Source organism: Panthera uncia, chromosome B1 (genome assembly GCF_023721935.1).
Source record: "Panthera uncia isolate 11264 chromosome B1, Puncia_PCG_1.0, whole genome shotgun sequence".
In the NCBI taxonomy this organism is placed as follows: domain Eukaryota; kingdom Metazoa; phylum Chordata; class Mammalia; order Carnivora; family Felidae; genus Panthera; species Panthera uncia.
In genome coordinates, this window is record NC_064811.1 from 157,789,268 (window position 1) to 157,811,941 (window position 22,674).

Consider the following 22,674-nt stretch of genomic DNA (forward strand, 5'->3'; position numbering starts at 1 on the left):
CCAGACTTAATTTTTGGTAACCTCCCCCCCCCGCCCCCCCGCGCGTGTGTTTCCCCGCCCCCACCATTATTGCATCGTACCTCTGCGAGGTACGATAACCCCCCGCCCCGTGGGGTTTTCGTTTTGGCTCAGTGTCCTTAACTCTGCCACAAATCATATTTCCCTCATTTAGACCCACTGGTACCTTTTACAAAACAACAGTGGTTGGTTCTCTTATTCCACTGAATTTGGAATAACTGAGTAGCCAATATCAGCAGGACTGACTGCCTAAGTCTTTCTCTACTTAAAGCACTTCTTAAGCACTAAAATCATACTTTTTACAGTCCATATCACCTCATGCCTTCCCAGCATGGGACCTTTGCCATTGCTGTTCCTCTGCTGGAATATTCTCCTGGGTAGCTGCACAGCTTCTGCCCTCCCTCAGCAATTTTGGGTCCCTAAATCTTTCTTCTGAGAGAGGTCACTATATGAAAACGGAACCCCCCACCCTTCTTGTTCTGCTTTGTTTTTCCCCCATCACTTGTCAGCAGCTGTCTCCCCCACTAACATAAGTCCTCGAGAGGAACTTTGCTATGTCTGCTGCCGGGGTCCCCCACCAAGAATACTGCTTAGCTGACAGAGGGCAGCTGCTAACAATCTGTTGAAGGAATATGCCATTACTTTTGATTGTGGTTCACAGAAGATGAACAGAGGACAAATATGACCTCTCAGAAGAGCTTCCAGCAACTGACCATGGAGAAGGAGCAGGCCCTGGCTGACCTTAATTCTGTGGAAAGGTCCCTTTCTGATCTCTTCAGGAGATATGAGAACCTGAAAGGCGTTCTGGAAGGGTTCAAGAAGGTAGCATGTCCTTTTCCTTTTGTCTCTGTAGTAGTGTGTTTCCTTGGTAATGGATCTTTAAACATGTATGCCAGAGGTGTGGGTAGCCTTCTAAACGGGAGTTGGGGGCCCATGTATCATTGGTCTTGTATCTTCTGTTCCAGTGAAGCTGGAGATTTTCTTTTCCCTTTTTTCTTTCTGTGGTGGTTCAGGCATCTGGCCCACCGGGTGGCATGTTTTGGTCATTTCCTCTCCTGGGTCAGGCCACAGCCAGAGTGTGGCATGGAGTAGAAGAAGTGTGGAACCTTCAGACCTTAGGAGACTTCCAGAAATTGTTTTTGGTAATTCCCCAATTTAATATTAGTAGAAGGAAAATTTAGCCCTGAAAAATTCAGGCAACATATTCTAGAAGAAAATAAGTATAATGTTTCAGATTTAGATTGTAAGTGGGCATATTGATTCAACTTAGTTGCATATCATCAATAAGATACATTTATAGCAGTGAACATTCTTTACTGTTTCCGTAGGAAAATAAAAATGAGACTGCCTAGTTTCCCTACAATGGCACTCAGAATGCCTCCCTAAACTAGGTTTATCAGTGTCACTGAACCTTACTTTGTTTTGAAAATTTATACGCAAAGAAAGTATCCAGAATTTCTTCAGTAAGAATTACATGTGCCTGTTTTGAATTATCAGAGTAGAATTTAAAGGCATTTGAAGTAATGAGGTTTTCTCATTTTAAAAACAAAAATGAAAACTCTGATACATGGGATGTCACTAGTTGAAGAAAGATGAAATGACCAGTTTTTTTTTATTTTAAATTGTCACTTTGGAACAGAATGAAGAAGCCTTGAAAAAGTGTGCTCAGGATTATTTAGCCAGAGTTAAACAAGAGGAACAGCGGTATCAGGCCCTGAAAATCCACGCGGAGGAAAAACTAGACAAGTGAGAGCTTTCAATGAGATCTGTTTCATGTTTTGTGATGTTGTGGGGAGATTGAGAAAGGCCAAAAAAACCACCCAATGTTGTTTTGCAACCCTAGGTTACATTGATGTGTGTGTGTATGTTTTATTATTTAATTTTTTGAATAGTATCTTCACATTAAACATTAAAAAGAATAGAATAGAGATCTATAGGATCTCTCTCCCACCCTCTCCCTTGTCCCTGGCTCCCCAGCTTTCCTCACCCAGGTGATCAGTTTTTGGTTCCTTCCATCCCCTCAGATAAACTTTTTCCCTTCTTCTCCCCTGTCCTAGCTAACAGCTCCATCACACCACATGATCACTTTTTTTTTTTTATGTGATGAGAATCTCCTTTTTTATACAGATAACAGCATACTTTGCATTGTTCATTTAGTGCTATATTTTGGAAACCTTTCCATGTCAATCCATGAAGAGCTTCTGTATTTTTCTTAGCCTCCATATGGTGTTCCAGTGTTGCAATGTGTCATTTATTTAACCAGCCCCCTCCTTCCGGACACTCAGGGTACTTGCCATCCACTGTGAACAGTGCTGCAGTAGGTGACCTGGTATGGTTCTCATTTGGCGTGCATGTGAGTTATCTATATGCTAGAAAAAGGATTGCTGGGCCAAAGAACATACAGGCTTATCTTTATGATAAAAAGTGTCAAATTGCCCTCACCTGACTTTCATCCATTTATCCCTAGGCTAGGTGTTCGAGCATCTCTTGTCCTTATGGCTTTGCCCACAGATCAAATTTTTGGTTTTCTGTAAACCCAGTAAGATACAAGATAGTATTTCAGTTTAGTTGGGGATTTCTTTTTTTGACAAGCAGATGGAGCATTTATTCAATGTAGTTTTGATTGTTGTTTACCTCATGGAATTGAACCTATTTGAGCAGCTATCTGTACGTGTACTTTCTGTACCGTGAATAACTATTCTTTGCCTGGTTTTCTATTGTCAGTTTATATATTATTCATCTGTAAATATATTATTATATTTATGTACTAAGGATGCCGGCCTTTTGTGATATGAGTCTTGAATATTTTTTCTAGTTTGTCTTTTGGCTTCTGGTGTTTTTTGATATGCAGAAATCTGTTTGTTTTTATGTAGTGAAATTTATCAGTCCTTTTATGGCTTCAGTATTTTCTGTCATGGTAACAAAGATCTTCTCTGCTCTGAATATAAAATATTCTCCCATGTTTTCATTCTAGTACTTTTATGGCTTCATTTTTTTAATCCTTCAATCCAACACGTTTGGAATTTATCCTGGGGAACAGTCTGAAGAATGCATCCAACTTTATTTTTTAACTAAAAAGTAATACTTGTACATTTTGCTGTCTATCTTCATATTTGTAAAACGTTTTAAGTTCCCCTCTCTCATTCCCACCCCCAGAGATACTACTATTAAAGGTTTATTAACAGAAGCACCTGGATGGCTCAGTTGGTTGAGCATCTGACTCTTGATTTTGGCTTGGGTCATGATCTCACAGTCGTGGGATTGAACCCCGTATTAGGCTCCATGCTAAGCGTGGAGCCTGCTTAAGATTCTCACTCCCTCGGGGCGTTAGATGACTCAGTTGGTTAGGTGTCTGACTTGGTTTGTGGCTCAGGTCATTATCTCACGGTTCGTGGGTTCAAGCCCCATGACAGGCTCTGCGCTGGCAGCATTGAGCCTGCTTAGGATTCCCTGTCTCCCTTTCCCTGCCCCTTTCCCTGTTGGCTGTTTCTGTCTCTCTCAAATAAATTAAAAAAAGATTCTCTCTCCTTCTGTCCCCCTCCCCGGCTGGTGCATGTGTGGATGCTCTCTCAAAAAAAAGGAAAAAATTTTATTGTGTATCCTTCCAGTTTTTTCTTGACACCTTTATAAATACTACCCAACATGGCTTTGGACTTTTTTAAAAATAACATCGGAGTCCTAGGATACAAATTTCCTTTTTCACTTAATAGTATATATGGCCCTTCTCCATGTCAGAACATCTAGCTCAGTCTAATAATTTGTGTTAGGTTGTAGGACTATTCCATTCCTTACTGATGGGCATTTAGATAGTTGCACAGTTTTTCAGTTGTAAACACTGCTGCAGTGAACATCCTTATGCACAATCATTGTGCAACATGGAAGTATTGCTGTGGATACTTAAGGTTACGTAAGGGAGTTGCTGGGTCAGAAGGTGTATGCATTTTATTTTATTTATTTATTTTTTAAATGTTTATTCATTTTGAGAGAGAGGGAGAGAGAATTGCAAACAGGCTCTACACTATCAGTGCAGACCCCAGTGTGGGATCTCAAACTCACAAACTGTGAGATCATGACCTGAGCCAAAATTAGGAGTTGGACGCTCAACTGACTGAGCCACCCAGGCACCCCAGGTGTATGCATTTTAAATCCTAATAGTTACAGCCATCTCACTCTCCGTGAAGACGGTGCCAGTTTTCACTTCCCCCGTCAGTTTGTGAGTCTGTTTCTTGCATCTCGACCATAATGGGATAAGATCATCCTAGTTAATATTTGCCAATCTGATAAGTTTTTAAAGTTTATCATTTAAATTTGCATGCCTCTACTAATGAGTTTTTAGCATCCTTTCATCAATTAATTGGCCATTTATCAATTGACATTTGTAGTTTTAGAATTTTCTTTTGTATCTCATTAATAAAGTCACTTTTAGTTCTAGTGTCCTAGATGTCAGTGGTTAGCATCCTGACTCTTTGGCTGTGATAATCCCACAGATGACCCTGCCTGCTATTGGGTTAAAAAACAAATCTAAGATTGCTGTACAAAGTGTCACATGATTCCATTTTCTAGTGACATGTGAATTTTGAAGTCACTGTGGCCTATGAGATTAATTCTACCACTGGTTTGCACCTTGGAAATTTCCTTAGCAGTTGTGTATCCACTGAAGTTTTATAAATTTAAATGGAATGATTTGGGTCACCAGTTTTTCTCTTATCATGAAGCCCTGTTATTCTGTGTCTCACAGATGTCAGAAGTCTTGACTCCTTAGCTGTGACCTGTAACTAACCATGAGCTTTTTGTCCCTTTACTCCACAAACAAAACACCACAAACAGAGCCAATGAGGAGATTGCTCAGGTTCGAACAAAAGCGAAGGCCGAGAGCGCGGCTCTCCACGCTGGACTCCGGAAGGAGCAGATGAAGGTGGAGTCCCTGGAAAGAGCCCTTCAGCAGAAGGTACACAGAGGGGTGTGGGGTGACGACCTGTGAGCCACATGGTTTTCCTCTGTGGCCGTGGCTGGCTTGTGGTGGATTTGGATGAAAGAGAAGCCTCGTGTTTTTGCCCAGAGTCAAACTTTGATCCAGCTGTTCTGGGGACTGATTCAGGTGGACACGAACAAGGCAGACCATGAACTCCCAAGCCTCTGAGTAGGAGCCATCCCCAGGCAGGATGCAGAGAGGAAGTTGCATTAACTAAAGGGGACAAGATACTTCTTAGGTTCCGAGGTTACCTTTTTTCTTTTTGTTTTTTATGTAATATATGAAGCCATCTTCCCCCTTGATTGCAGCTTTATCCTCCTGGGGACGTTGGCAACATCTGGAGGTGGATTTAGTTGTCACGACTGGGAGATGCTACTGGCGTCTCATGGGTAGAGGCCAGAAGTGCTACTAAACATCTAACAGTGCACAGGACAGTCCCTACAACAAAGACTGACCTGGCCCAAAATGCCGGTGGTGCCGCAGTTGAGAAATTCTGCTGTAGGTAAATAAAAATCAGGTCCCTATTTCTCGCTACTCTGTGATTCTTAGACTTCATTTTTTGTGTGTCCTCTAGTGTTTTTCTTCCTGTGTCTCCAGTTATGTGCTCACGTGTATGGCATCCCTTCAGCTAGGGCGAGGGTTTCGATCTTGAGGTCTGCTAACCCCTAGACAGTGTTCCCTGGGATTACTCAGACTCCAGAATACTTGTGTTTTTACCAAGTATCACAGGTAATTCCCATGATAACAAGAGAATTGGGGAACTGAGACAATTATGGGCAAGCTGCAGAGGGCCGGTGGTCACCCTCATCCCCTACTCAACTGAAGCATGACTTTATGAACACGACACGAACATTTTTCAGGGGACAAGGTTCCCTTTCTTTAAAGGGTCTCTGACATAGGAAAGTTACCAACCACTGAGTCAGGATGTCTAGGCAAAGTGTGGCCAGTCTTGGGACTATTTGGGTGTAATTGCCTTGATCTCAGGATGCAAAGTGGCCTACAGCACCATGTCATTTGTCTTTCAGAACCAAGAAATAGAAGAACTAACGAAAATCTGCGATGAGCTGATTGCGAAGTTGGGAAAGACTGACTGAGTCTCCCCCTCGTTAGCTCAGCAGGTCTGCATTTGGCTGCTTCTCTCTTAACCACAGTTATCTTGCCTTATCCAGGAAAAATTGCCCCTTTGCAGAGAAAAAAAAAAAAAAAAACTTTAAAAAAGCACATGCCTACTGCTGCCTGTCCTGCTTTGCTGCCGACACAACAGCCCTGGAAGGATCCCTGGAGTATCGCACAGGCCCAGAAGGAGGGGCGTCTGACCGCCGTCCGCTGACAGGTTCAGTCAGACGGGCTGCTAAGTTTAGGGTCATGATTTCTCTATCATCTTTAGTCCATTTAAAAGTCTTCTTTTCTTTTCCAAGCTCGTTAAATTTGGGATTTTGTGCCTACTACTTGGGCTCATCTCTGTCCACCACCTGTCTGAGTTTTTTGGTGACCTATTTATTTCATCTTTGAAATTTAATGTTCAACATTAGTGGTTTTATTTGGGGAAATAATTTGGCCTATTGTTATTTCTGGTTTATAAGCAAGAAGGGACTCTGAGTACCCGTTTATACACGCACACGCACACACATGTTTACATATGCTGCTCTTTTTTCTCTGAAGCATAGTCAAATAAGAGCTTCTCCACAGAAGACCGTATTTCCATAAATGTATAACCCTATCTTGAAATAGAATTGTGGCCTAGAGTGCCAACCTCAGAATTTAGGGAATGGTAGGTATAAAGACCCCAGACTCAGGTTTTACATCGGGGGGAGACTTTTTGCCAGTGTTTCATTGTCTTGGTATTGGGACCCTCCTTGGCCTTGATAGGTGCGGCCCCTTTGGGGTCAGTCCTCAGACCACACGGCAAGTGGCCCTGGCAGGCAGGAATCCCTCAAAGCTGGGGTTTGGCGAGTTGGTCCCAAAGCAGTTCAGTCTCCTCTGCTTCTGTTTGTTGCTTCAAAATCAACATTTACTCTTTATTTATCATCTTGCTATTTGAAATATACAAAGAAAGTCTACTTGTAAAAAAAAAAAAGGCTTAGGTGATCTTCTTTAGTGAAAAGGTAACTGTAGCCGCGGTAGCAGTTAGAAGGTGAGGAAGCAGTTTTTCACAAGTGTGTTGTGTTGTTCTTCAAAAAAAATTTTAAGGCAAAAAAATCCTTTCAAACTTAGATGGTAGAATTTTTAACAAAACAGGCTATAAAAATCATGTGAACCACTCCAAAAATCACGTTGGGGATATTGTTGAACGAAGAGCATTGAGTCCCAGAGCAGAGGAGTGCGGGAGCAGAGCTGCACTCAAAACCAAACTCCTCAAGCTCTTCCTGCACTTGGGTCACGGAGTGGGGGCTTTTAAACCCAAGATGGAAATTTTCCCCGTGATGCCGGTGAACTCCCCTCCATGTGGTAGGCAAAACCAAATCCATGCAGTGTTTTAAAGCACTCTTGTTGTCTTAATCTTACACTCTCTTCACGGTGATACGCACTCTATTCCGTACAAGTAAGTTTTCGTACCTTTCTTGTAAAACTCTTGCATGATCCAACTTCCGCAACAAATTGTGCCTCGTGGAGAACCTCTATAGATCTTCGAACATGCATTTTTTTCTTTAGCCGTGTACTGTTCACATGGGTGCAATCTTCAGCCCCAGGGAGGTCGGTAGTGTCCTTTAAAGCTAGAAGTCACGTCTTACCGATATGCATTTATCGTATTTGGTGCTTAGGCTGTATTCTAAAGCCTATTGTCTTAATATTTTGTACAAAACAAGAACAGCAGAAATGATCTGTGGTTGGAGAAGTGACTTGACAATCACGTGGGCTTTGAAAGCAGTTCCATGTGGTCTCTGCACACGGTCTTAGTGCCCATGGACTGCTCGTGTCTCCAGTTGCTGGAACTGGTTTCTGCTGCCAGTCCTCTGCTCCTAGGGAAATTGTGCATTTTGCAGAAAGGAACGTTGCTAAACCTTTTTACTGCTGTGTTTTGGTGAGACAGCCATGTTTATTTGTTTTGTATGGATCTGTTTTAAGCATGAAAGGCTTATAGTGGTCTCCATTCTAAATCCATGGTCCTCCATTTAGGCTTCATGTGCATATTTAAAAAGTAGCTGTGTGTTAAAACCAAGGTGACGACAATCCTTCCCTAGCATGCTGGCGGAAGAGACCCCGTAAAGAAACCCCGGTGGGTGAAGTTGCTGCATAAGGATTACGAAAGGCCCTGGTCAAGTAACTTTTGCCGCTGTCCTCTCGGCCACAGCCAGTACAAGGGAATGTTCTTCCTTCTCATTTAATAGATGGATATTCTCCAACAAGAATAAAAATGGAGCTGGCAAATCAAGAGAATATCCTGGGCTGAAAGAAGTTATGTTTGTTTCTCTTTAAAAATAAGCAAAAGCAAAAAAAAGAACCTTTCAAAATTTTGGAGAGTAAGAGTTTAGCCTAGAGCTTTGCTTCAAAGCATGTGAGGGCCATTACTTGTTGGGTAGGAGGTAGTAAATCCTGTCACAAGAGTGGGAAGCAGAGGTGAAGGGAAGCTGCTGTCCCAAATAGCTTTGGGAGTACTAGGTGATCGACCTTGTTGAGACTCTGGACCCAGAGCCATTTCTTGTTTTTGACTTTGCCAAAATGTGGATAGATAGTCTTTATCTAGAAGTATTTTAACGGGAAGATTTAGTGTAAGACAGACCAAACAGTTTGTCACTTGGTTGGCTAGTCAGTTACAGTCAGACCTCCTGAGATTTACTTTATTTGGAGAACCTCCTGGAAGCCAGTGACCTGCCCAAACCTTTTGTTCTGGAAATATTGAGAAGCCCAGTTTTCTCACATGGTTTCTAGTTTCTTCAGACCCAGCCCAAATTAGGAAGTGCAGAAGCACATGATAGTGAAAACCTCTGAGGATCTGGCAGCCTTCCAGAATGATATGGAATCCAAGGGGAGATTCGTGTTTCGTCCTGGAGCCTAGCTCAATTTGAATTTGATTTCCAGCCAGTTACCTTTCTACCTGTCCCACACTTTGTACGATCCTCACACAGATACTTAGCTATTTATGAGACAGCCCCGAATTAGCCCTGTTTATAAATGGGGAGCATAAAGTGCCCCAAATGTTCCTGGGCTGATTGAGCAGCCAGAGTAAAGCGCTCATTTTAAGTAAAGGTAACAGGAGGCCCATTGGTGGCTCTGCGAGCTCAGAATGGAGTTTTGAAGAGCAAGCATCAGTAAGTCTTGTGTGCTGTGGTTGGAGGTGATTCAGCACATCCTTTTTTAGTGGAGTAAAAGCTCTAACGCTCCCTTTAATTTCCTTTGGTTCTTCACTACGACTGGCAGCCATGGCCTGAATTACACGTGACTGCTGCCCCTGTAGTCTTTCTGTGACCGTGCAAGCTTACTCTTGGACTTGGGGTTCTTACTTTAGCCTCTTGTTGGGAAGAGAGAAACTGGGTGTTGAAAGATTAAATGTTTCAGGCAAAGGATTTTAAAGTAAAGATGTATATATTCTGAAGAATGTAAAAGATAGCAGATTATTCTTTGCTTATTAAAGAGTAAATATAGTCTGGGAATCCCAGAATGCCAAGCCAAAGGTCTAAGAAGTCATCTTCTGTAAAGATTTTAATAACGTAGTATTTTGAGGAGACTTCTGTCCAAAAAGGTTTGACTGGCCTCCAGATTCCAGTGGTTTTATGAAGAGCAGTGTATCACTGAAACCTTGGTCTCCCACACAGTAAAGGTAAAAAGAACTGATACACTAGACAACTTCTCTCTGAGGGTCTCCTCTGGAAGGTACTGTAACGGCAGCATTTCCAGTGAAGACCCACTCCCTTGTGCCCAGAGCTAGCATTCTGGAGACTAAAGATTGCACTTTCCGTAGTTCTTCGTCCAAATGCGATCCCATTTCTGTGCCTCTTAGCATGCAGTTAGATTTGGACAAACAAGATTCCTAAGGAATGACTTTATTAACTATAATATGGTTACAGCTATTACATATAGATATATAGGTATATAGATCCTGGTTATAGTTCTAATATGGAGATGGCCCATGTGATGCCAGCCTGTGGCAGTCTGAATAATGCTTTAACCCATCTGGAGGAGGCCAGGCACAGCTGAGGTGTGGCTTGAACCTTCCCTGTATCCATTCTTCACTCTAGGGCCATGAAGGTGTCACTTTGTCCCCCTCTGCCTTTTAGTGGTATCTGAAATACACAAGGTCTGCCCCAGTCACATTGTTAAACCGATGCTCTGTGAAGAACTTCCACGTGGACATACGAAGATTTGAACTGACCCCACCCCCTGTCCAGATACAGGGCATCCTGCGTTCCCAACCACCCCGCAGCTTCTTCCCAGCCCCTTCTCACGCCCGGGGACAGGATCCAGGCCTTCCTTTATAAACCTCACAGGTAGCAGTAAGCTTGTCGGTGTCACCATTAGCAAGCGTGTGTTTGCCAGCAGATGCCCATTTGTACTCACGTGCCAACAAGTACATGTCAGCTGCCCATCTGCTTCCGCTACGCCCCCTCGGGTGCCGGGAAGTGTGTGAGGAACCTCTCGTCAGGAGGCGTGAACGCTGCACTGACTACTGCTGTCAGGATCGTGTCGTGTGGAATAATCATCTACATAAATTTTATATGCACAGTACTTCCCCTTTTATATGTCAGGTAAATATTTGTAAAAGTTATACTCACACAAATGAAATGATTATAATGATTACTAATATATTTTTTCCATGTTTCATTGCCTGAATAAAAACTGTTTACCACTGTTAGAGCTGGGTGTGTGAATGTTTTTCCCCCGGTTATAAGTCATTTTCTCCCCGAGCGTGAACATTTCTGACAGCCTTGCTTTTTTAAGAGCTCCATATTTCAGTCTAAAAATAGACAAGATGACATTTTCACTACACTCATTTCATGAAATTTTATGCATTTGGTGGGGTGCGTAATTAAAACAAACTTTGGAATTCAGACCTTGCCGTATAAATTTCCATGCCTTCACATCTGTGCAAACAAAGTTTTTAATTGAGTGCTGCTTAGTTTTGCTTAGAGACTGCCTGCCGGCCCTGGCATTTTTCAAGTCCTATGTACCGAAGTCAACTCAGCTCTGTGACTCCTCGGAGGACACAGGATAAAGCCAGAAGTGTGCAAACGTTGCAGGAGAGCGCACAGAAAATAGTGGACGTTTTAGGTTTCTTCTAGGTTAACACCAGGAAAAACTTTTTCAGTACTGGCCACGCCGCTCTCTGCTTACAGGGGTAGGGGGACTGGGCAGGACATTTCATGAGTTTGATTGCTGGAGAAGATCAATGAAAAGGCTGCTTACGGCTGCACTTCACAACCTGGTGGGGAACCACTGCGAAGGGTCAGAACACTGTCACTTTCTTACCGTTGGCCGCATCTAACACATCACAGCCTATGAAGTTCCTTCCTAAAAGGAAGGTTTCCCACTAGTGAGCTCCTGAACCGGCAGGAGGCGGCACTGGCTTTCGCTAAGTGCTGGTGACAGTAGAAATCTCATATTTTCTAAGAATTCTTGGGAAGAATAAGATGAAAATTACCTTTCTACTCTTACAGAATTTTATTCTTAGGTAACATCAGACCAAAAGTTGTTTTCACACTTTTGCAAATAGGGGGATCATGGGATCATTTTAGTGAGTGACAATCCATATTTTCGTAAGAGAATCCACGACAGGAAGTAAGGAATCACACCAGGGTAAGTAGTGTTTCGTGAAATCTGTTTCAGAAGTGTGTGTACTAGGTCATGACGAAAAACTAATTTCTTGCTATGGCTGGTGGTCGAAGTATGAAAAAACAGTCTACCGACTTAAGTCCTTTTGCATTTATAGAAACAGGCCTGGGGAGAAATGTGGCCAAGATTGTGCAGCACTCAAAATGGGCGACAAAATTGTCACTTCGTCCTTTTCAAGCTCTTTAAATACAAGACCTCTCATGTTTGGATAATGTAGGCATTTTCTAAGTTTATAGGTATATGAGGACCAAACAAAATGCCTCTTTTCTGCATGCATTTACCAAATAAGTATTTACCAAATAAATACTTGCTGCCTCTGCAGAGTTCAAAGTGAACCGTGCAAAGTTTCCACAGCTGGTTGGCAAAAGAGTTGTTTTCACATTTGACTGAAAGTTCACTGAAATATAAGTGATATGCCGATTAAAATTTCTTTCCCAGCAGAAAGCCATTCCTAATCTACATTTCTTTGCCCGGTTGTGACTTGTAGGTTATCTTATCTAAGGTGCCTGAGGATGGGGGCACAATGGTGCTTACAGATAAATCTAACCCCCCAAAACAGGACAAGAGGGCATGGAACTCTTACGTGCTGTGGCAACCACCAAGTGCTGAAGGAGTCCGGGAGGAGAGACAATGTATTGGGAAGGACACACAAATCGTGTGGAGCACCAGGCCATGTAGACCAACACTTGGCTCAGACTGGCTTTAGATCCAGCCTCTCCCTTATGTCACCTGCCTGAGCTTCAGTTTTCCTAACTAGGGATAATGGGTTGCCACCTCCCGAAGAGGAGGTGAGGACTCTGTAGGAATGCACACATAGTGCCTGGCCCTTGGGCCCTTAAGGGATAGTGATCATTATCACCTAACACTTGGAGTCGATGAACATTTCCAATGGAGACTCCCCCCTTACAGCCAAATGATTTTGCTATGAGACATCTCTAACAAGGCTTCAGAAACTTCAGTTACCTAACTTTGTTCTTTTATTTGAGGTTAATAGGAAGTAGAAGTGTGGAGGATTCGCCGAAGACACATCCCAGAGTTGGGGTGATTGAGCAATGAAATGGGAATGGAAGCCGCTGTTGGTACCACAGGCTGTTCCAAGCCCCCTCCCATGCACCCCACACACACACACCTGTACCAGCTGTGAAATGATAGATCTCTGATCTCTAGTTTTCCTTCAGCAGAATACGTGGGTCTTCGTGGGAATATATATTATGGAAGAACAGACCAAAGATAGAATTCAGTTAACAATTTCACTTTTTAGCTAATTTAAAGGAAAAGATAAGTGACATTTGAGTCCTCTGTGCACCAGATAGGTGCCTTTACAAACATGTCACGTCAACAATTCCATGCCAGTGGAATTTTTTTTTTTAACCGATGGGGAAAATGAGGTTGAAGAACACTGGCCACGGAGGAGTTAACTGGAAGGTGGAGTTGGCATGAGAACCCAGGTCTCTGATCTCAAATCCCATCCTCAAGGCCAACTCCATGTTGGGGGACACTTTGGAACGTACCCTTCAAGAGTGCAGAGGATGACTTTCTATTCACCAAATGAATTTTCTCGTCCTTTCCTTATCTCAAGTGGGAATATTTCAGCGGATGTCAGAGAAGCTGTTGCATAGTGTCCCCACAGTTCAAGAGTGTGACAACGTGAAACCTAGTCAGAGATGTATAATTGGTTACTGTATTGGAAAGGCACTGTTACAGGAAAACGGAACTCCAGTTCTACCTCTCGGGCATCCTGGCTTTGCAGAAAGAGCTTGGCATGGGAGAGGGAGCCATGGGTCCTAGTCCCGGTTTTTGTCAACTGCATTGAGTCAGGCCTCAACCCCCTCCTTTGGACTGAGAATGCTAGCAGGTCCCTTCCTCTGATTTCTGATTTCACAGGTCTGCCCAAAGTGCTGACTTAGAAGGCAAAAGGTCTCCCGGTTTCCCTTTCAAAATCGTTCTGGAAAGGCCTGTCTTCAGATGTACGGACAATAGTGGACTTGCCACAAGTTGGTGGGTCTCAGGGGCTGTTTTCAGCGTCCACTGTGGCCGCAGCGTTCAGAGAGGTGAGCGCCAGCCCACATCACACAGGAAGGGAAAAGGCCTGGGCCCAAGTCCCAAGCCAATATCCAGGTTTGTGCTCATTTTCTCAGGCCAACTGCTCCAATCTAGGCCTTGGTTTTGTCTGCAGGATGAGGTCGGGTTTTATCCTCCAAGCATTTCCCAAGAGTGTATTACAGCCACTGTCCCCATCACGCCCATGACTCAAGCTGACCTGTGCTGAACAGTTCCAGGGCACCATGCCCACGGACTCGGGCGTTGGGTTGTGCACCCTGTGGAGACAGCCAGCCTGTATCATCTTGCCTTTCTGAGAAAAATTCCATTGCCAAAATGTGTTGAGTTCTCAAGATGTGCAAACTCATAATCACAAGTATTCAACCGTAAGACATTCTATAAACGTAGGGATTTTTTGTTCCAGACATCAAAAGTGACAGCGCAGTTGGCTAATTTGATGTATTCAGGCATAGTCACCATATTTTACAAAAATCTTAAGAGTCCAGACAGACCAGTTCAGACCTCAAGGTGCCGCGCAATGAAGAACGTGCCTGAGATTCCACCGCAAGGGTGGCATTTACTGTAATTTGTCATTTATAAAGTTCTGGTTTTTCCAGACACATTTTTTTTCCTTTGCCCTTTCAATTGATCTTTGTAACATTACTAGCTTTTGGCAAAAAAATAAGAGGTCTAAAATAGCCTATTTCCTGCAGCAGCTTCCAGTGCAAATGTGTATGAATGGTCACTGGGGGGCTCCACTCCAACTGCGAGTCAAAACCCATTTGGGAGGATGTGAAATAGAAACCAGAAAAGAATGCTCGTTGTAAGAATGAACAGTGAAGGGAAGCACCGAGCTGTGGAACTTGTATTTCACCTACACATAGGTGCACTGGCTTGCAATTTTAAATGACTTAGTTTGACGGTCTGAAAAGTTAAAACAACAAAACGAAACAAAACCAAAGACAACTTGAAATTTTGAAAGCCACTAACTGCAGGTTATGGGGAAGGGGGGGGTGTGTGTGTGTGGAATCAGTCACGTGTTTTGTGGGAGCAAAAAAGAACTTACAACTGCAATGTCCATCTCTTAAAAGTAAGCTACAGGGTTAGAACACTCAGTAACCAACAACCACCGTTTATAGTAACTTGAAGAAGTCAAAACTAGAACAGGAACATGAAGCTGCGTTCAGAAAAGAGGACATAATAAAATTTCCTTCCTAATGCTCGGTTGAGAGGGAAAGAAAAGAGGAAGTTGGGGGGGGGGGAATAAAGAATAAAAGCCTCCAAGCCTAAAAGTGCTCTAAAAACTAAAACCTATTTGGAAAAAGAATGACAGCAAAATTCTCTGCTTTCCACAATCCCCACCGTCCTGAATGCTCCCTCCTCCATGGCAGCAGAGGGCGGGCTCCTTAGGTTCAAAGCCCCATTTCTGTTTTGCTACCAGTACTACAAGCTAACCTGACCCAGGTCCAAAAAAATGAAACCCCCTCTGTTAGAAGCAAGACTTCTCCCTGATTACAAGTTCTTATCCTAAACTCCGTTTGCACAGTTCAAGTCTAAATTATATTTTTTAAATTTTTTTAATGTTTATTTATTTTTGAGAGAGAGACAGTGCAAGCAGGGGAGGGGCAGAGAGAGAGGGAGACACAGAATCCAAAGCAGGCTCCAGGCTCTGAGCTGTCACCACAGAGCCCGACGCAGGGCTTGAACTCACAAACTTTGAGATCATGACCTGAGCTGAAGTCGGACACTTAACCGACTAAGCCACCCAGGCGCCCCTAGTTCAAAATTATAAATGTGTACATAAGCAGTAAATTACAAAATCTTGACCAGATTTGGGTGATTTTCTGTTACCATGAATGCCATTCTTCAAGTGAATAACACAAGCAATTAGGATGCTTGTGTTCAGCGAATAAGTGACTAAGTCATGAAGTTACCAGATGTTTTTAGAAGTGTGATAAAATTTGAAGTTGAATCCGGGAGTTTGAGTCAGCGAAATAGGTCTAAGGAAAAAACCAAGAAGTTTCAGCACAATGTCACACAGGTGGAAATCAGAGAATTCCAGAGGAATGGTGAAATAATGGGTCAATTGGAATATTTATTGAAATAACCACCAGCGTCTCTAAACATTTTAAACCCAGTTTGGAATAATTTTAGATTTATAGGCAAGTTGCAAGGATTCTTTAGACGTTTCTTCCTTCTCTTGTCGTTAGCTTTCTACTTCTCCCCTTCCCTATTTCTTATCCTACCATTACAGGGTTCCAAGAGGGTCTGAGTGTTTACTGAGCATTCACTATGTGCCAAGTCCCGGGTAGGTGCTGATGGGGGAAGCTTAATCCATTTCTTTCTCCCTTGTATTCCCCAGGGTTTCCCCTTCTTTTTTCAAGCATTATTGTACTTTTGTGGTATGTTCCACAAAGGGACAAGGAAGGACTAAGAGCTCTTCACCCCACCTTAGAAACAAGCATTAGTGTGGTTATAGCTGAGTGGTGGTATCGTGGGCCACCTCTTTTCCAATAAGGTATATTACCTTAGTACATTTTTTTAAAGCTACAAATCGATGTATGATGATTTGCCATAGATGAAAGAAAGACCCCTTTCCTTTTCTTCCCTGCATCTTCTTTGCAAAGCACCCGAGTCTGGTTGAGAAGAGAGCTGGGTGCCAGACCTGGCCTCTGTGGTGGGGCTCTGGACAGTCACCGTAATACCGTGGACCCCTTTCATCACCTATAAAATACCGGGAGTTCAGACTCACTCTGTGACTTCGTGTTCTTTTTAACCCTGCATATGTGTGTAGGTATACTAATATTTTAAATGTGTCATTTAAACTTGAGCTCTTTTCCAATTTCTGTTCAGATTTCCTTCCTATTCCAGATCTGTTCTCCTGACACAGTCGTTCTCCTAATTCATTTGGTCATAGTTATACACTGAAAAATGCTTTTTATGAAATTCTTGTTTGAAAGTCCACCATCCAAATTAACATTTGCCTGAGCCGTAAATGAAATCAAATCATAAACAGAAATACAGCTGTACCTATGTGTGTATACCTTTAGTACCTCAGTGTTCATGGACTTGTGGTCTTCAGGGAGGACAAAGTTCACTTGGCTGGAGGCAAATGCTTTTGTTCTATATGGGAGACGGTAAGACTGAGGGGGAGGGAGGCTTGTGCACCGAGAGGCAAAGCAGGCAGCATCTGTAGATTCCAGCTGGGTCCGTTTCAATTATGTAGGTGGATCAAATTCTGGGCCTATCTGTGCTTTTGGCCTCCGATCTGCCATTTTCCTAATTCTGGAAAATTCCTAATTCTGCTCTATGAAATTGACCCCTGCCAATATAAGATAGTCTGACAGTTTTTCTAGCTTCTCTGGAGAAGGCATCCTGTAATGTGATTCTGGTCCCATTTTTTTGATCAGTAGATATTATTTAGACTTATTTCTATTTTGTTCTAAAGAAGAATTTAAGGCAGTTTACAGGCAGGGTATAAAAACCATTGGAGTCACTTAAGATTTCAGTTAAGACTGATTATGATAAAGGACTTGGTTGGTGCAGTTGGGACTAGTCACTGCCACCACAGGACGGGCTTGGCCAAGCCAGCCATCAGCCTGTCATCACTACAGATTGAATATTTCTGAAACGATTTAGCAAGTTACTCTCCTAAAATGCCTCCCTTTTGCCTTTAAGCCTTTGCTACTTAATTCAATATTTTTCGAACATCTATTACATGACAAGGACCAGATTAAAGGTGGTGTGAATAGGCATAATTCTCGCCCTTCATGTACCTGTTATCTAATTCAGGCAAATGATGGCCTGAGGCCAAATCTGGCCCACTGCCTGCTTTCCTATGGCCCTCAAGCTAAAAATGGTTGTTTATATTTTTAAGTGGTCAAAAAATCAGAAGAATACTTCATGCCATGTGAAAATTATATTAAATTCAAGTTTCAGTGTCTGTGGATAAAGTTTTTTTGTAATACAGTCACACTCATTTTTTTAGGTAATGTCTGTGACGCTTTCATATCACAACAGCAGAGTTGAGTAGGTGTGACAGTGTTTGACCTACGGAATCTACGATATTAACTATCTAGTCCTTTACCACCCCCCCCAAAAGGCCAATCCCTGTTATATCCAACTAATCTATTGACTGTGTTCTTTATTTCTTTTTTTTTTAAATTTTTTAATGTTCATTTATTTTTGAGAGAGGAAGAGAGAGCATGAGGCAGGGAGGGGCAGAGAGAGGGGGAGACACAGAATCCAAGCAGGCTCTAGGCTCTGAACTATCAGCACAGAGCCCAATGAGGGGCTCGAACTCACAGACTATGAGATCATGACCCAAGCTGAAGTTGGATGCTTAACCAACGGAGCCACCCAGGTGCCCCTACTCTGTTCTTTCTTAGAGTTTGGTTCTGCTGTTCTCTGTGCTGGAGTTACAAAGGTCCTGTCCTAATGGGCCTCACACTGTAGAGAGAAGTGGAGTCTAACACAGGAAAAAGACCTTAATAGTGACATCACAGTGAACTGAGTGCATATTATAGATAAGAACAATCCTCACAAACACTTCGTGCTTTAGTGTGCCAAGCACACTCTCAAGATTGTACATGCATTAACCCACTTGGTCTTCAGAGTAACCCTAGGAAGTGTTAAAAAAAGTTTTAGAAGAGGGTATAATCATGACTTTTGTTCGGATATATAAAGTGAACACACATCAGAGATTTTATTAAACTCGTGTATTAATGAGGGAACCTATAAAATGTTTAAGTGGCTCAGAAGGGAACCCAAAGAGCCTACAGAGACAATAGGGAATTCTGAAATAAATGTATACAGACAAAAAGGGGTCTATCTTCAAGGCAATAATGCATTCTATGTGACACAGTTCATTGGCATTTCTATGGACAAAAATTGTTTTCATTGGTATCAGCTTCCTACAATTTATAGAGTTGAAAAGAAGCTCAAAGATGAAAGATGGACGTAACACAGATGAATGAGCTAATCACTAAGCTTTTCTTTGCCTATTTCAAAGTGGCAATTTTTTCCCCAACAGAATTCACTACTACAGTGTCCATAAAATATATTTTTTATAGCTAGAAGATGTCCTTCATGATGTAATGTATATTTCCTCTGTTTCCAGATTTCATGGACACCTTATCTTATTATCCCCATTTTGTAGATGAGGAATCTAGAGCAAGTAAACTTGTCCAATGACATGTGGTAGCCTGTGGCAGAATCAGAGTTAAAATCCAGGCCAGCTTAGCACGTCTATGCTCTATGCATGTGATGAATACTCCCTTGGGCAGGACGCCTAGAATCTGCACAGTCCCCACTGGGCATTGAATGGGATGACTTTATGAGTGACTTAGTTATTACCTAGGGGTCTCCTTGGTGATATGGGTAAGATTGACTTGAATCTGCCTTCCCTGCCTTACGTGAAAAGTCCAATACTCTCCCCCAAATTACTGAGAATTCTAGAGGCTTACCTTCTTATGCTGAACTTTGGAGCTAGCTTCCTTCCTCCAGTGAATTCTTATTCTTCATCCTGAATCTAATGGATATTTCTGTATCTTTATGCTTGCATTGGCTCAAAAATGTACCTTAGCATCTTATTTATTTATTTTTAATGTTTATTTATTTTTGAGAGAGACAAAAGAGAGCACAAGTGGGGGAGAGGCAGAGATAGGGAGACAGAGGATCTGAAGCGGGCTCTGATCTGACAGCAGAGAGCACAATATGGAGCTTGAATCCACCAACTGCAAGATCATGACCTGAGCTGAAGTCAGACACTTAACTGACTGAGCCACCCAGGCGCCCCCCATTAGCATCTTTTTTAACCTTCACCAAAGTAATAGCAACAACAACAATAATAAAGAAGTCTTGTAGATGTAGAACCACTGCAGAACAGCAAGCTAACATCACAGGAATGCCACAACTTACATTGTTATTAGACATGCCCAGTAATATCTAGGACTTCTAGAGTGCTTATTATGTGCTAGATATACCTATATGTTTATATACACAGTAAACCCCTCCATAAGAAATATTTAGGGCCCAAATTTTTCAATCCCCAAAAGGCGAGATTGCCTTATCGGGAGGTTAATGATAGAACTGGTGTGAGCTTGTGCTAGTTTCTGGCTTGGCATTCTAGACGTCCAGCTGTGCTATTGGACTCCATCCTATAGGCTGGCACCAACCACCTAGTGGTGACTGACCACTCTGGATTAAATATTGATAGGGTCAATCTCTGGTCCTGTGGTTAACTGGACTTCCAGAATGGCAATTTCAGGAATCTCCAGGCTACATAGTGCCAGGGAGATGGGCTGGGAGAACACCAGGAATGCCAAACATTCCTTCTGTCTTTGGGGTCGGGTCACCCTTCCCTCACACACTCCCCTCCGCCAGAGAAAATAAGAACCTTAGGCCACCACAACCACGTGAATGTTCTCAATGCTACTAAACTGTGCACTTAAAAGTGATTAAAATAAGAAATTCTGTGTTGTGTGTATTTTACCACAATTAAAAAAAAAAAAGAAAAGAAAAGAAAGAACCTTACCCAACGCTGGCTGAGAATGGGAGATGGGCAGAGGGTGGAAACCAATTCTCTTCTCTCTAAATTTGCTTTGTTGCAAGGTACATCATAGTGGGTTTTATAGATGTGAACCTAAGTGGCCTAACTCTGGGGTCCCCATTTCCAGTCACATTATCTGGACCACACCACCATTCCACCTCCTGGTTTACCTATTTTCAACAACAGCAAGTGAAAAAAAAACACAAAATGGGTTCCATCCTCTTTATTATGCAGAACAATTCACTAGTTCCTCCATTGAATCTGTCTATTCAGGCTCTGCTCTGTGTCCCATCTTTTATTTTTTTTAATGTTTATTTATTTATTTTGAAAGAGACAGAAAAAGAGAGAGAGTGCACAGTGGAAGGGCAGAGAGAGAGAGAGAGAGGGAGAGAGAAAATCCCAAGCAGGCTCTGCACTGTCAGCACAGAGCCCAATGGAGGGCTCAATCTCACCAACCAAGAGACCATGACCTGAACCGAAATCAAGTTGGACACTTAAATGGTTGAGCTGCCCAGGTGCCCCCATCCCATCTTTTAAAATCTAAATGTCCCTACAAGGTATTTTCCTAAACAAAAATAATTCTCTCTTTCAGAGGGAATTAGCAGTCCTGCAGAAGACTTTTTAAAAGAAGTTCAGTATTGAAAGATGACCTTGAATCCACTCTAATTTATATTTTCAAAACAATCACTTTCAAGCCTTAGTGGCCTACATACTAATAGTGAATTACTTGCAATATAGCCGGAGTGACTGGGAAGCACTGCTCTCGTTTTCTGATTTTTCACAAGTGTTAGATTACAAATTGATTTCAAGGTTCGGGAGTACTGTTTCCACTCTTGTCTCCTCACAACCGGAGCCCTTGACAAAGCCTTGTTGGATGCAGTCAACTGAAAACAGCCTTCTCTCCCGAACCTCCTTTCTGGAACTTGCGTCGCAGAACTACTCTGAGATTGGTCAGGCAAGTGTTTCTCCACTGTTCTCCACGGCACTGGTTTATGACCTTTGCCAGAAAATGTTGGCCAAGTTACGACTTGATAGGAAACAAAACCCAGGAAGTGCTGTGATTCAGCCCCCCCGAAAAAACTTAGAATGGAATGCTTTGTTACCTAAACTTCCAAAATTATCTGGTCAACCTTCTTGCCTCTTTTGTTTTGACTTCTTTGCAAAAGTGAGACCCTGAAGGGCCACAGCTGCTGTATGACCTCAAGTGACCACCTCAGTTAATTCCTCAAATTAGTGCCTGTAGTTTTAATGGTGCAGAAAAGATCCAAGCTCAGAAAATCAAGGAAGAGGATTGGCCCAGTGAGTCCACATTCATTGGACTTAAAACTCCTGGGTGTTGCAAGGAAAGAGCTAATGTCACAGCCAGGCTGAGCAACTTGAAATGTCAGAGTGGCAATACAAGAAAATGGTTATTCCAAAGCTCCCTGTCCCATACCTTACTGATCAGAACAATGTCACTTTCTGCTGATCTGAAAAGATTATTGCCCGAGGGCAAGACCTTAGAGATGATCCAGTCCACCTCCCTTATTTTACAGCCGAGAGGTGTGGATAGCATGGTGACTTTTGTGGCACTGTGGCACACAGTAACTTTGTGGCACTGGTAGGACTACTTAGGTATTCCTTCCACACAGCCAGTTCACCTTTCTTAATGCATAGAAGAAAAATAAAAGATGTCTCTAAGTTTTAAAGAGAAGAAGTGGCTTGTTCTTTTGAAAAGTATATTGTAGTCTGTGTGACCGGTGTTCCCTGGAGTCATGACTGGCCCATGTGGCTGTCCCTCCTGATGAGGGGACATGTTTTAAAACGGAGAGATGGGCTGGGGCGCCTGGGTGGCGCAGTCGGTTAAGCGTCCGACTTCAGCCAGGTCACGATCTCGCGGTCTGTGAGTTCGAGCCCCGCGTCAGGCTCTGGGCTGATGGCTCGGAGCCTGGAGCCTGCTTCCGATTCTGTGTCTCCCTCTCTCTCTGCCCCTCCCCCGTTCATGCTCTGTCTCTCTCTGTCCCAAAAATAAAATAATAAAAAACGTTGAAAAAAAAAAAAAAAAAAAACGGAGAGATGGGGGCACCTGGGTGGCTCAGTCGGTTAAGCATCTGACTTCGGCTCAGGTCATGATCTCACTGTCGGTGAGTTTAAGCCCCGTGTCAGGCTCTGTGCTGACAGCTCAGGGCCTGGAGGCTGCTTTGGGTTCTGTGTCTCCCTCTCTCTCTGCCCCTCTCCCACTCCCACTCTGTCTCTGTCTCTGTCTTTCAAAAATAAATAAACTTAAAAAAATAAAATAAAATAAAACTGAGAGATGAAGAGTGGGTATAAGGAGAACCGCACTACA

General features: G+C 42.8%; 1 protein-coding gene across 11 annotated transcripts in view; it reads left to right on the forward strand.

The window, feature by feature from the left end:
• The window catches only part of TACC1 (transforming acidic coiled-coil containing protein 1), a 120,502-nt gene extending 109,721 nt beyond the window's left edge, over positions 1-10,781 (forward strand). For 9 of the 11 annotated variants that reach the window (XM_049632416.1, XM_049632420.1, XM_049632421.1 and 6 more), the window contains 4 exons: positions 680-840; positions 1,658-1,764; positions 4,846-4,966; positions 6,016-10,781. In XM_049632416.1, coding sequence (XP_049488373.1) covers positions 680-840; positions 1,658-1,764; positions 4,846-4,966; positions 6,016-6,084 — 458 coding nt within the window. In that variant the 3' untranslated portion in view covers positions 6,085-10,781. Of the gene's footprint in view, positions 1-679; positions 841-1,657; positions 1,765-4,845; positions 4,967-5,298; positions 5,493-6,015 lie in introns of all 11 variants that reach the window. The other 2 variants (XR_007458171.1, XM_049632417.1) reach the window with 2 other exon arrangements.
• The last annotated feature ends 11,893 nt before the right edge of the window (positions 10,782-22,674 follow it).